The sequence below is a fragment of the Tasmannia lanceolata genome, unplaced genomic scaffold, assembly GCF_043159265.1.
Source record: "Tasmannia lanceolata isolate RefF3 unplaced genomic scaffold, GAP_Taslan_0.1 ptg000044l, whole genome shotgun sequence".
NCBI lineage: Eukaryota > Viridiplantae > Streptophyta > Magnoliopsida > Canellales > Winteraceae > Tasmannia > Tasmannia lanceolata.
In genome coordinates, this window is record NW_027518721.1 from 24,752,264 (window position 1) to 24,767,026 (window position 14,763).

The window sequence follows — 14,763 nt, forward strand, 5'->3', positions numbered from 1 at the left end:
CCTCGAAGGAGGTTTGGCATTCCTCTGTCCAGGGCGAGGTTTTGAGGCCTTTGACTGCGTTGAAAAAAGGGAGACACCTCTCTGCAGATTTTGAGACGAAGCGCCCCAGCGCGGCTATCATCCCTGTCAGTCGTTGCACTTCTCGGATGGTTTTCGGGGGAGCGAGCTCCACCACGGCCTTGATTTTTCCGGATTGGCCTCTATCCCTCTCTGGCTGACCACAAACCCCAGAAACTTCCCCGAGCTGACCCCAAAAGTGCACTTGGTGGGATTGAGTTTCATCTTATTGTCTCTCAGGACTTGAAACGTTTCTTCTAGATCGGCGACATGGTCTTGGGAGCTTAGGCTCTTCACCAGCATGTCGTCGACGTACACTTCCATGTTGCGGCCAATCTGATTCCGGAAGAGTTTGTTTACAAGCCTCTGATATGTGGCCCCAGCATTCTTCAGGCCAAAGGGCATGACACGGTAGCAGTAAGTCCCCTGATCCGTTACGAAGGAGGTCTTCGGGATATCTGACTCATACATTCTGATCTGGTTATATCCGGAGAAAGCGTCCATGAAACTGAGCACTTCGTGACCCGCTGTGGCATCGATGAGCTGATCGATTTTTGGGAGCGGGTAGCTGTCCTTTGGGCAGGCTTTATTCAAATCCGTGAAGTCGACGCAGGTCCTCCATTTCCCATTGGCCTTTTTCACCAGAACTACGTTTGCCAGCCAGTCCGGGTACTGGATTTCTCGGATGAAGTCAGCTCTTAGGAGTCTCTCCACCTCTTCTCTGATCACCATCTGCCTTTCGAGGGCGAAGTGTCTCTTCTTCTGCTTCACCGGCCTGCAGGTCGGGTCGACACCCAGTCTGTGCGAACTGACCTCCGGGTTGATGCCGGGCATGTCCGTGGGGGCCCATGCGAAGACATCCGCATTGTCCTGGAGGAACTGGGTGAGGTTGTGCCGGACGTCGTCGTCAAGAGAGGAGCCGATCTGGACTACCTTTTCGTCATCTTTCTCGCACAGGGGAACGGGGACAAGGTCTTCGGCGGGCTGAGTTCCCTGAGCTTCGTCCCTCAAGTCCAGTAGTTCGATTGGCAACGACTCCGTCGCATTTCTGCCTTTAAGCGCCATTGCATAACATTCCCGAGATTGCGGCTGGTCTCCTTGAACTTCTCCCACGCCACTGGGCGTTATGAACTTCATCTTCTGGTGATAGGCGGACGCGACGGCGCGGATCAGGTTCTGGCCAGGCCGTCCTAAAATAGCGTTATAGACCGAGGTGGCCCTCACTACTAGGAAGTTGACCATGGCGAAGGCCTGGCAGGGCGGTTCTCCGACGAGGACAGGGAGCTCGATTTGTCCCTCAACCTTGACCACTTCTCCTGAAAAGCCGAAAAGATCTGAGTTTGCAGGCTTCAAGCGGTCGTCACCTATCATCATTCTTTCGAAGGCGTGATAGTACAGAATGTCGGCTGAGCTCCCGTTGTCTACCAGGATTTTCCTCAGCTCCCAGTTCGCGACGAACATAGTCAGGACTAGGGCGTCGTCATGTGGTAATATCAGGCCGTCCAGGTCCGCGTCCGAGAAGGAGATCTCATTCTCCGTCTTCGCTTTCTTGCTGCATGTATGCACGGCGTTGACCCGGCGCGCATATGCTTTCCGAGCAGCAGAGGAGGTGCCTCCAGCCGCCGGGCCTCCCATGATTGTGCCAATGACTCCTCTTGGTTGGGAGCCGTGTGCTTCTGGTGGTGGACTGGGCGGCGATGGAGACTGTCTTCGGACTGGGGGCGGTTGAGACCGCCGAGGGCTTCGGCCCTGGGGACCCTTCTCCTTGGGGTCACTCCCGCGGGTGTCACTCCGGACATATTTTTTCAAGTAGCCTCTGCTGATTAGCTGCTCGATCTCCTCCTTCAGCTGTCGGCAATCGTCTGTATCGTGTCCGTGGTCCCTGTGGAACCGGCAGTACTTCGATTTGTCTCTCCTGTTTCCCTTGGAGATCATTGGAGTTGGCCATTTTATGAACTCTTCTCCGCTGATGGCCGCCAGTATATGCCTCCGCGAGGTGTTGAGAGGGGTGAAGTTTTCTTCCCTCCTGTGAGGGGATTTGTCCCTTCTGACGACCTTGTCGTCCCTGCGCTGCTTAGCATGGGGCTTGTCTTGGTTCCTGTCGTCAGAGGTTCTCCTCCGACTCGAGTCCAGAGCTGCCAGTGTCTCTTCTACTGATATGTACTCCTCTGCCCCGGACATTAGGTCTGCCAGGGAATGAGGATTCCGGCGGGCCACTGCTCGGCGGAAATCATTCGATTTAGCGCCCGTGAGAAGCGCGTTCGTAGCGGCCGAGGGGTCCAAATCTGGCACTTGGAGCGCCTCCCTGTTGAAGCGGCTGACGAAGGCTTTGAGAGGTTCATTATCCTCCTGCCGCAAGGTCATCAGGGATGCTGCTGTTTTCCTTGGCCTGCGGCTGCTCATGAAGTGACGAACTAGGTCTTCTCCGAAGTCCTCAAAGTTATTGATGGAGTTCGGTCGGATCCTTGAGTACCAATCCCTAGCTGCACCTGTGAGGGTTGTCGGGAATGCTCTACAGAGGAAACCGTCTGACGCACCGTGGAGGAGCATCAACGTCCGGAACATCTCCAAATGGTCGACGGGGTCAGTGGTCCCATCATACTGCGGGATAGCTGGCATTTTAAACCCCATTGGTGCTGGAGCACTCATCACATCGTCGGTGAACGGCGTTCTGCTCGAGAACGCCCTGGACACAGGCCGGCCTTGATCCTTAGCCAGCTCTTCGATTCTGTGACCCATCTCTTCTATCCTTCGCATCACCAGGTCGTCTTTATGTTCTGGCGACCTGTTTCTCCCCACGGATTGGCCTGCGGCAGAGCCGGAGTGGCTCTCCGGGCTCCGACGACGGGACCCTGATTTCGCCCGTGGCGCGCGCTCCTCATGAGCTCGGCGTTTTTGCGCAGAGCGAGACCTAGACCTCCTACGGCGGTGCGGCTCTGTCTGAGCATGCCTGGCTATGGGGTGACGGACTTGTCCGGGGGAATGGCGAGTCCGGTCTTCACTACGACGCGACGACCCTCCCCTGTGAATTTCTGACCTTTCGAGGGCAGGTTGTGGAGCTTCCGGAGGAGGTTGGGGAGGTGCCTGGAGCAGCTGCTGATACTGGCCAACGAGAGCGGTCATCTGGTGGAAGAGAGCTTGGACTTGCTCTGGAGTCGGCATGGAGTTAAGATTTACGGAGCGAGGCTGGTTTTGTTCAGCCGTGGCGGAGGCTGCCACTACCAGCGAGGCGAGTCGCTCACTCCGAGTCCTGCCGGGTAGCACGGCTCGGGTGGTACGTGCGGTTGGCACCCGCGTACTCTTGCGTCCTGCCATTTTGTGAAGTGGTTGGAACAGCCTTTAGTTCTGCGGTCCCACGGATGGCGCCAATCTGTTATGCCCAAAATCGGTTAACAGATATGGCAGTGACGTAAGAGCCGAGCTGGAGGGATGTAGAGTCCAGATGAGCTGTATGCTGCACAGAAGCAAACGAGGTCAGAATGACCGACCCGGAGTGTGCTCCGGACAGGCCCTTCGACACTCAAGTCAGTATGAGCCGGAGTGAAGAGGGTGTTTTTAAGAGTGGTGGGTGAGATTTTCAATACCCCGATTTATGAGTTTTGAAGGCCCTTTTATAGGGAGAAATTGGGGTAGTTGGGGAGTTAATGCTCCCAGACAGGTGTCGACCAGCTATAGGCTCAAGCTCGCCTACTCTGTGTAATTACCAAACTACCCCCGCTGGTGAGGGTCCTGCGGTGGGCCCTCCTCTAGCCACGTGTTGGAAGCTAACAGGCTGCTGCGCTGTTGCACCCCATCACCCACTAAGGCCAAAAAAGCCCACCAGTCTCTCCCTACTTGTTTCTAAAAAGGCCTCCTATCCATGCCACCCTCGGATTACCAAGATTTGACTCACCGAGGTTTAACTCGAACCAACTGGGTCAGGCAACACCCATCTAGGAGAACGGGCTCCACGCTCTCTGATCCTATGCATATCTCCTTCCAAATTCTGATAAGGCCAAGGGTAGAATAAAATTTGAAACAGGCTGCATCTAGCACAGTGGTAGTGAAATAATATTGTTGCAGTCTATCCGTAACCTCCTTCGAGGCCTCTCCACTTCTTTCTTACCCTCTCTCTGCAATCTCCTTCAAGACATATCCTCTTCCTAAATCTCGAATCCCTATTAAACTATCAATGTAGTCAATAATGGATATATATGTCCCCCATCATATCTGCCTAAGAAAGCAATAAGACTTCTAGAACAGAATTCCTAGAGATTTTATTATTTAACTAGCTCTCAAAGGCTATTACAATTCTCAACAAGCTCTCAGTAGCCAGTTAAAAATGTACAAGGGAATTTTGACCCATTATCATAACATGGTAATGTGAATATCAGTAGTCATTGCCTAAAAAATTCTGAAAACCTAAACCAAAAACTCTTACCTTTGAAAAATATCCTCATTTGCAACACACTACAAAACCCTATAAATAGTGACGCGAATTGATAAGCGACATTAGAGTAAAGTAAGTCACATTTTATTGAAATTCACCTATACAATATGTACCTCTCCTCTTTGGCCGATGGTGTGTGTGCGGGGACGTGCTAAAACTGTTCACAACTCAACATTTTCTATCGAAGGCAAAACTTTTGAGGAATCAAACGACCACTCATTCATTGCCTCTTCACTTCTAAAATTTGGAGCTCCATTCTCATTTTTTGCATCCATTGGATTGTTTTGTCACCCATTTCAAACCAAGCATTGGTTGACACTTTTTATTGCCATCAAGACGCATCGATCATTTTTGTCGAAATTAAGTTTTGTCACAATGCTACTGTTGATTTCATGGGACCATATTACTATTATTAGAGATAATAGCATTGTTAATCCTGGGCAGACAAGGGTGGAAGGTTTACTTAGAGATGAGGATGAACCAACTATATGTCCTTTTTTGGGTCCCATTGGGATCAGATACTCTAATGAGGCCGAGGTGAGATTGATTCTTCCGGACATCAAGATTTCTGAAGATAGGGTTTTGGGCAGGCTAATTGTGGAGGGAGACTCATTAAATGCCATTAGATTGATGAGATTTAACAGAACTTGGCTCCGCAGCGTTGCGGAGGAAATTCCTCCGCAATGCTCTAATGATTAGGGGAACAAGGGGTGTGGAAATATTAATTAGGGGTGTGGAAATATCAGGGGGTATGGAATTGATATTTGCACACCCTTTTCTATTAGAGGGTTGCTAAAGAAGTCCTCCGCTACGCTGCTGAGCAAAGTTTTGTTGGATGAGATTAGAGATTGTGTGCATGGTCATTTGGTAGAGTTCAAGCACGTCTGTTGGTTGGCGTAGATGAGGTTGCCAGAGCTAGGGTGAACCGGGGATCTCTGGAGATTTTTTATAATTATCTTTTCCCTTGAGCTTATCTTGATCGTATTTGTTTTTTATTTTGTCTCCTTTGTACATTTAACCTCTCGATCTTGGGGCTCGCCCCTCCTTTCTAATATAATTTGCACTGTTCTTAAAAAAAAATATTTAGAGACAATAGAAAGAGTTCTTATGTCTGGGGCGCATCATTAAGCTTGTGGAATAATGATACCACCACCTGGGCCATGTCTGGCAACCATGAATCGTTTTCATGATAAATTACTCTCTCCAAGCTAGTGAGAGAGGCATAATGTAGGTGGGAGATGTTAAATCAAGCAAAGGTTGCTTGAAGCATTACACCCTAGGAATCTAATTTGGTATACCTAGTTTGTGTTGGGTATATAATATAACCCATGTATGTTCTAATATAAACCCAATAAGATAATGGACCGGTGTAGTGGGCCTATTTGGGCTAGAGCCCACTAACCTATTAAAACCCTAGTGTATCTAATATATATAGGGGCTGGAGGCAACAAACTTGGTATTCCAAATTAGATACCTTGGGTGTAATGCTTCAAGCAACCTCTTGCTTGACCTAATTACACCAACAATCTCGAAGCATTTAGAAAACCCTAATTTTATACGTCTCTCTCTTGCTTGGAAATACGGCAACCCTAGTTGTCTGCCTATCTCACTCATTTTGTTTTTCCACAAATTGAAGAAGGAATTATCCCCAAAAAGAGGACGTCTGCCTCTGTCTATCGTTTGGGGAGATTGGATTCATCCAATGATATGGATTTATTCCCTCGGGTTCTCTCTCTTGGGTAATTTTTCCACCTGTCTCGCTTGGGTAATTTTTCCATCTGGGCTATTCACCAATGAGGACAGGAAGTCCTTTCTTCATATACAGCAAGCACGTGGATATTTCCCCTCCTCCATCAACATCTACAAATCCAATTTTGGTTTGGGGATTTTTATCACCAGACTCGATTTTGGCTTCTCACCCACAGATTTCGATTTCGGGTTTTAGTAGTGGGTTTCCTCTCCACATCAGTTGTTTGGAAGCGGTGGTGACTCTCTCTCTTCACAAGAGTGAAAAGGTGAAACCCTCTCCAAACAGGGCTTTTGTTGGTGGTGAACCATATCTGTTGACCGAACAACCTATTTGTAGAACAAATCTTGTTGACCAAGAAATTTTGGGCCTTCTCTATGAAACTGATCATGTTGGGGTTTCACACGACAATGGATTGAAAGTGGAAATCGGTTTGGGTTTCTCCTCTCACGATTTTGGTCGTGAATTATTCTCCCACAGATCTTGTTTGGCTGGTTTCTATCCCACAAACATCTCGTTTGGGCATGGATTCTCACTTGGTAAGAGGACTTGCAAGGCTTTAATTTCTTGGGCTAAATTTTTGTTAGTCACGTTTTCCGAATTTGCCTTGTTGAATCCAAGCTACTGTTGATACACTCTTTTGGAGGTTGTGTTGTTGGTGGGATCATTGTGTCATAGTCCTTGTGGCCACAACTGTCGCTTTGTCGAATCTTGGAGTCTAAATACCATTGCCGAAACCTTGGTGGACGAAAATATTTTTTGGCTGCATCCCATGGGGCTGAATATTCAACAGAACAATTTGGTGGAGGAATCGTTGGTCCCGAATTTCTCTTGGATTTGCGGGTGGTTCACACGGTTCGGTTCTTGCCGTCGGTTCTTGGATTCGACTTGGATTGGGTTCTCGCGATTCGCCAATCAAGTTCACTCTTTCCAATTTTTATTTCCTTTTAAATATACAATGGAAAAGAACATTATGCCGTTTGAGATGGTCAAACTTCAATCCTTTGGTAGATCTGAGCTTAATTCCTGGAAGCGAAAGACTCAATTCGGTCTAACATACGTGAATTGTTTTTACACCGTTTTGAATACCTTTGCTGAGACAGATGAAGAAGTTGATGAATCTCAATGGCTTAAAGATGAGGATTTCTGCAAAGACTACTTGCTGAATTGTCTTTCAGACCATCTTGCAGAAACCTATAGTAAATATAACACTGCTAAAGACATATGCGACAACTTAGATGCTCAATTCAAGGAGGAGAAATTGTCCAAACCCATCTTGTGGACAAATTCATGGATTTCAAGTTTCAAGAGGACAAGGAAATCACTCCTCAAGTAACTGATCTAGAGAATTTGAGATCTAAGTTGCATAATGAAAAAAATAGTAGTCTGTGACTCATTTCTTGTGGGTGCAATCATAATTACGTTACCATCTGCATGGCGCTCTTTTAAAACTGAAATGTATCGAAAAATGTGCAAGTGGGACTGGATGATCTCAAACGATTCATTTGAATTGAAGATGAGAATCGAGCCAGGAATAACTTGGAGATGGTTAGACAGCAACAGTCTGCTGCAAACGCGGTAATATATCCCAAGAAATTTCCTCGGAAATCCAAGTCACCTAAAAGTGAACATCCCAAGTTGGAGGCCAAAAAGCCTATCTTTCATAAATAAAAGGGCGCATCATTAAGCTTGTAGAATAATGATACCACCACCTGGGCCATTGTGAGATGTTAAATCAAGCAAAGGTTGCTTGAAGCATTACACCCTAGGTATCTAATTTGGAATACCTAGTTTGTTGCCTCCAGCCCCTATGTATAGAGATACACCCACGAGTAGAAGGTGAGAAGTGACAAAAAAACCAAGGAAAAAGTCCATCATATTTTTTTTGTAGAGTTTTTTGTTTCCTTGTTTTCCAGGCTTTTCTTACCCTCTTCAGTCCCTCTCGTGTCTATCCCTCTCCCAGCCTCCCTCACCATTGGGTAAGCTAATATTTCAGGAAAAAAAAATTCATTGTAGCCAAACGTGTCCTTTATGATCATTTTAAACATAATTTTGATGGATCTAGTTTTGGAGATTTGAGATTAAGACACATAGGTGGCTTTGTCAGATCTCTTCTAGGTATGGCGAGAGCAACAATTTCTAGTCTCTTTGGTGAAGGGTAATAGCATTATTCTTAAATGTAAAAAGAGATCACTCTTAGATAAATTCCTCATATTTTCCTCCTCAACTTCAAACTCAAGAAAAATTATATGGTCCCTCTTTTCTCAATGAAAAGTAAGAAATGGGAAAAGTACAAGTAGGGATCACAAGTTCATGGATATACGAACAGGTTATCACTGCAATCCCAAAGATATTGCTACTATTGGTGGTCCGGAGAAGAAAATAGGTGAATATATCACTTCCCTTAAGAGTCAGCGACATTGACCGGGACCTCACCGCCCAACCAATGATAGAACAACGATGGGATGATACTATCTTCACATTGTATGGTCAGTAAATATTTGATTTGCACACCCTCTGTTCATCATAGCTATATTTAGACGTATGGACAAATCAAGGTGGGAGCATTTGAACCCTATAATGTCCAGATATATGGTAACTTGATTCAATTGTCACAAAAACGTAATTGGTTTGTCCACTACACTCCCCCCACCTGATAGCGTTGGTGTCCTCGTCGGTTGTCATTGAGCAATCTCCAATTCTCCACCACTAGACGGGTCGGTGACCTTGGCAGTATGTCACTAGGCAATCTCCATCACTCAGCTAATACCCACGACTAGCCACAACATCCGATCTAGATTGGAACCCAATCAACATCACCGTCCTTGGAGTAGATGTACAAGACTTCGAAAAGAGCACTCAAGCGTTTGAGAAGCCGAAGATAAATGAGAGAATTGTCTGAAAGAGAGAAACAAGGAAACTGTATTGTGAATTGTGAAATGCAGGCATTTCTTTCTTTCAAGAAATTGGCATTACTGAGAAGAAATTAAATCTTGGATAGCTCTAAGAGCATGTTTGGCAACCTTAAAAAATACTCCATGGAATATTATTTGTTTACCTTGCGTGAGAGAGGTGAGAGTGAAGGATTAGATTTGAGGAGGTGGTGAGCGAGGAGAATGACTGGGACCACAAGTCCAACCAAATGCGTTTGAGAATGACTTGATCCGATGCTCATAGAGCGAAAAAAGCACAATGGCCTCAGTTATTTTCACAATCTAAACCATTTGTTTGCCTCGACTACAAATCTTCTTCATATGTTGTTCCCAACTCTCTGGTAGTTTGTTTAAAATGAACGACCGAGGAATTCCAAAATTTTAAGCATAAATGTTTTAGGCTGAACAAGTAGTGGAAAAATTTTAGACTCATTTTACAGGTGCAAACAAATGTCCATAAATATTCCACTGCCAAATCAAGTAGGGCCCAACAACTCCTATTGCTCATCTACTATTGTTAATGGTGGGTGTTCCTCCTCAAAGTAATCCAACGACCAGATTGTTCATATACTATTGATCAATTGGCATCATTTTTTAGACCATGAGCAATCCTAGGAAAAAAATCCGAAATGACAGTTATTCCACCCCTTTTGTTTGTCTTTTCCTGAAAATGACTATTATTGGGAAAAGAAAAACAAAATGTGTGGGTAGAAATGCAGTCAACAAAACAAACAAAAACGGTGGAAAGAGTAAGAAACTGGGTAGAAATATCATTCTCATAGAAAAAAAAAAAAAATTTGGATGGGTAAGCTGGGGTTAGGCAGACCCCGACCAGATTTATTAAAAGAAAGAAAAGCCATTACAAGGGGGCCTAAAGCGGCACCAAAAGAGGAAAGATACATCAACTAAAACACAAAATCAATCCAAAAGAGAATAACAACATTATGTGAAATGGACTCAATGAGTAGTTCTTGCAGGAAGAGGAAGATCGAAACAGGAATGAGGAGCGTGCAGTGGGGAGATCCCGGAGAGGGCCTCCAAGAAAACTTGACAGAGCATCTCTCAGCAGGAAAATCTATATAACCAGGTACATCAAGAATGGAACCAGACCGAGGAGGGTTTGAAGAGAGAGCAGGCATGGAGAAGGCTACTAGCGCTGGTAGGGAACTCCCAAAGGGTCAGTGTTGATGATGTTAATCAACTCCAAAGGCAAATCAACTGCTAGGAGGCTTTCCCCTTTTATGGGACAATCTGGCTTGGAGAGATAGTCTGCTTCCCCGTTAGCTTCCCTCCAAATGTGCGAAATCTCCCAGGAGATCAGGGAGTTAAGCTTGAGCAGGAGATTTGGAATTTTGAATTTTTGGCGCCACGGGCATTTGCATATACCTTTGATAATGTTTACTGCCTGAAGGGAGTCTGATTCAATCCACAACATGTTAGCACCTTTCTGCATAGCCAGAGATGAACCTCTGATGATTGCTTCGATTTCTAATGCATTTATATTGGAGGGGGCTGAATCTATAGAGAAGGCACTGATGATGCTTTTATTCCCATCTCTGATGATCCCACCTATTGCAGCTTTGTCCCCTGCAAGGGAAGCGCCCGAATTTAGCCTGATCATATCGCCCGAGGAGGGGAGCAAGTCACAAGTTTTGATGCTAGTGGAATTTTGGGAAATATGAAGGCCAAAAATCTCTGCAAATTTGGTTGCTTTGACGCTGGGAGTATCTTCTAAACCCAGATGAATTAGCTGCTGCTTTATGGTGACAAGGATGTCAGACAAAATTTTCTTCTTGTGGGAGCTCTTCTGATAAAAAATTCTTCGGTTTCTTTCAGCCCAGAGATGGTAAATAGAGGCCCCAAGAGCAATCCTTATTGCAGATGCCATACGCGGCTTACCTTTGAGGGTGTTTCTAATCCAATCTTCCTCAAGAAGAAGTTTTTTGAGGGGTTTTTGACGAAATGAGAATCTCTATAGAATGGATCTCCACACCCAAGCTGAGTAGGAGCAGTTGAAAAATAAGTGATCTACAGACTCTCTGTCGGAATTGCATAGCTGACATCGTGATTCTCTGGCTGCACCAAGGAATATGAGACGATCTCTAGTGCTAAGGCGATTTAACAAGGTTTGCTAGACGACAAAGCTGTGCTTTCGGATGTGCCCTCTGAACCAAACAGAGGTGGACCAAGGAACTTTTGGGTGGTGGGTGCGGTTGATGTCCCAAGAGTTGTTGATTGTGAATTCACCATCATTGGTTGGCTTCCATATTGCTTGGTTTTCTCCCTCTGCGCTGAGTAGGGCAGAAGACAGAATTTGCTGAAATGTTGGCATTGTGTGCTGGATAATTTGGTCCCATTCACCATGGTGAAGTAATCTGTCTATGGGTGTATGAGGGAGGATTAAGTTCAGAATTCTGCTTTCAGGGTATAGGTCGCAAAGTAGCCCATCCGGGTGCCAAGGCTCCTTCCAAAAATCCACTCATTTGCCATCTCCAATGATCCTGCATATATGAGGCTTAGCAGAGTCTCTAACATTGAAGATAGATCGAGCTCCCCAGGAGGGGTTGTGAGGCGTACCCATCGTCCAGAAATATTTCCTTCTGAGATACTTGGCCCTGAACCAGTCAGACCATAGAGATTTTCTACCATTGATAATATTCCAAAGGAGCTTTATTTGGCAAGCCTCACTGACATCTCTCAGTCTCCGAATCCCCAGGCCACCTTCTTTCTTAGGGGTGCAAATGGTGTCCCAAGCAATTGGGTGGTAGGATCTCTTAGCAGGGTTCCCAGACCAAATGAAGTTGCGAATGATTTTCTTAATTTTCTCAAGGGCTCCTATAGGGAGATGGAAGGAAGAAGACCAATACAGCTGGAATGAGTGGATGACATATTTGGACAGTTCGATTCTACCAGCCTTAGAGAGGTGCCTATTAGACCATACAGCAATACGCCTTTCAACTTTACCAATGAGAGGAAGGCAGTCCACCATAGAAAGCCTTGACGAGATTAAAGGTAGCCCCAAATATTTGATTGGGAAGATTCCCTGCTGGAAAAGAAGAATTCTTTGAATGATAGGTCTCATATGAGCTGCACTCTCAGAGAGAAACATCTCACTTTTGCTGGAGTTGATCTGCAAACCAGTGCACTCATTGAAACGCTGAAGACATTTCAGGATCCCTCTAGCTGAGGAAGGGGTAGGAAGTGTAAAAATGAGAATGTCATCTGCGAATAAAACATGATTAATGGAGTTAACATTGATGAGGAATGGGGTTGCAATTTTTCCTAGAGCAGCAGCTTCTCTGAGAATGCCAGAAAATGCTTTGTAAGCCCAAGGGTTCCCATGGGTTAACCATTCATCTTACCTTCTTATTTTGATGCTAGCAAACCAAATTGATTAGCATTTATGGACTGATGCGTTGCTTTGAGGTGTTGTGTTACATACAGGAATTTCATGTCATAATCGCCATTACACAACTCTTCACAACACATGACTTGTGGATCAAGGATCAAATGAACCAAGAGCTTGTACCAACATTAGAGTCATCCTCATTTGAATATGCTCAAGTAAAGAAGCTCATCATGAAGATCCCACAAGGTCCTAAGCAAGTATCAAGAAGGAGCTTGGAGCTGAACATACCATTGATGACACCTCAGGCACCTCACTACATCCAGTGAAGATTGGAGGATGTCACAAAAGCCAATACAAGGTCAAGATGTTCACCCAAGCTGAGAAGTCCAAGAAAGTGCAAAGGAGCTAAGACATTCCAAGAAAACTCAAGGTTCTTATTTTTAGAATGTATTTGGAGTCCTCTTGATTTAATGTTTAAATGCACTTTCAAAAGGTTTTCAAATGATTTTTATAATTAACATTTTACATCTTTGAAAACCATCAACACACCCAAAAATGTGTTTGAAAACCTTAGACTTAAGCCCATAGATCATTGCCCAGAAAGCTCCTGGATTTTAAAGTTAAAATGGAATTTCACTCAGGGCCGGTCGACTGGGCTATGCCGGGCGACAGCAGGATGGAACCTAGAAATCCAGGCCATCTCGAATTTTATCTGCCCGGTCGACCGGGTAAGCCGGGCGATCGCGGATGCGCTTCTGTTTCAAACAAAACAATCCAATTTGGTCTAGGGCGGGCGACCGCTGTGGGTCGGTCGATCGGGATAGGTTTTATGAGCCAAATTTTTGAGCAAACAGTTAGCCTTCGTCGGGCGACCGCAATGTGGCCGGTCGACCGCGACGATAAGAAATTTGAAAAAAAAATAGGTGCTCGATAGGGGCGGGCAACCGCTGTAGCCTGGTTGAGCAAACTATCCGTTGGGGCGTTTTCTGCTTGACTTTTTCAAGCCTATTATTTACAGTTTTACCCCAAACGGTCATATTTTCAAATACACTATATATACATCATTAAAACATATCTCTACAAGCTTTTGAAATTTGAGAAAGATCAAATCCCATTTCTCTTTGAGCTTCAACATTTTATTTCAAAAGCTAAAAACCTCTTTGATCTTCCATTTCTACATGTTATCAAGAGGCACTCCATAGGGCTTTACATTTGTATATTCTTGGAGTGAATGTGAGCTATCAATGTTGTAATCCGCCTATTAAGAGGCAAGAGAGTTTTTATTTTTTATTTGTTCTTCATGTGAGGGTCTCCTTTTCGGCCTGTAAAGAAAAAGGGTCTCCGATTCAGCCCGTGAAGAAAGGTGAATCATGTGCAAGAGTTTGACTCCCTTGTCAAGGTTTCGTGCATATGTGCTTCGCTTTGGCCCTTGAGAATGGAAAAGCTTTTGTAAGAGCTTCGAGATTAGGCGTGAAATCTCACTGTAGTGGATTACCCAAGGAGCCAAACTTGGAAGAGTGGAGTAGGTCAAGTTGTGACAGAACCACTATAAATCTTGATGTCCACATTGTGGTGTGCATTGTCTCTCTCTTTCTTTCCTTCTCTTGCATGTGTGGTGATTGGTAATCTCTAACTTTACTTATGTTTAAGCTTTAATTAAACAAGGGTTAGTGAATGCACTTAAGATAAATGTCTAAACCATAAATTGCATTATAATATCTATTTGAACAAGGGTTAGCTAAATGTGCATGATTAGAAAGTTTAATCCCTAGAGTTTATTGATATACCTATTTGAACAAGGGTTAGCTAAATGTGCATGATTAGAAAGTTTAATCCCTAGAGTTTATTGATATACCTATTTGAACAAGGGTTAAACTAATTAGTGTTTAATTAAATTGATTAATTTTTAATCTCATTTAATTAAGCCTAAAATTTCTAATTGACCAATTCACCCCCCCCCCTCTTGGATTGTCACACCTGTATTTCATGCTTCCATGCAAATACAAAACAGCAGGGGGGATAGAGGGTCCCCTTGTCTCAAGCCATTAGTCGATTTGAAATATCCAGTGGGCAAACCATTAACAAGGATAGAAAAAGAGACATTTTGGATGCATTGCTGGATCCACCCACACCAAACTTGATTGAAACCCATGCGATCCAAGAACAGGAGCATAGTACTGTGGTTAACACTGTCAAAGGCCTTTCTGAGATCTATTTTGAGACAAAGAGCTTTAGGGGGGTTTTTCTT

The 14,763-nt window shown here is 44.9% G+C and overlaps 2 protein-coding genes across 2 annotated transcripts; both read right to left on the bottom strand.

Annotated features, from left to right (window-relative positions):
* Positions 1 to 126: 126 nt before the first annotated feature.
* Positions 127 to 3,219, bottom strand: LOC143863455 (uncharacterized). The gene has a single exon (XM_077374118.1). The coding sequence runs from the start codon at positions 3,217 to 3,219 to the stop codon at positions 127 to 129; it is 3,093 nt and encodes a 1,030-aa protein (XP_077230233.1).
* Positions 3,220 to 10,316: 7,097 nt separating this feature from the next.
* Positions 10,317 to 11,054, bottom strand: LOC143863456 (uncharacterized). Its single transcript, XM_077374119.1, has one exon. It carries the CDS (start codon positions 11,052 to 11,054, stop codon positions 10,317 to 10,319), a length of 738 nt encoding a protein of 245 aa, XP_077230234.1.
* Between the last annotated feature and the right edge of the window lie 3,709 nt (positions 11,055 to 14,763).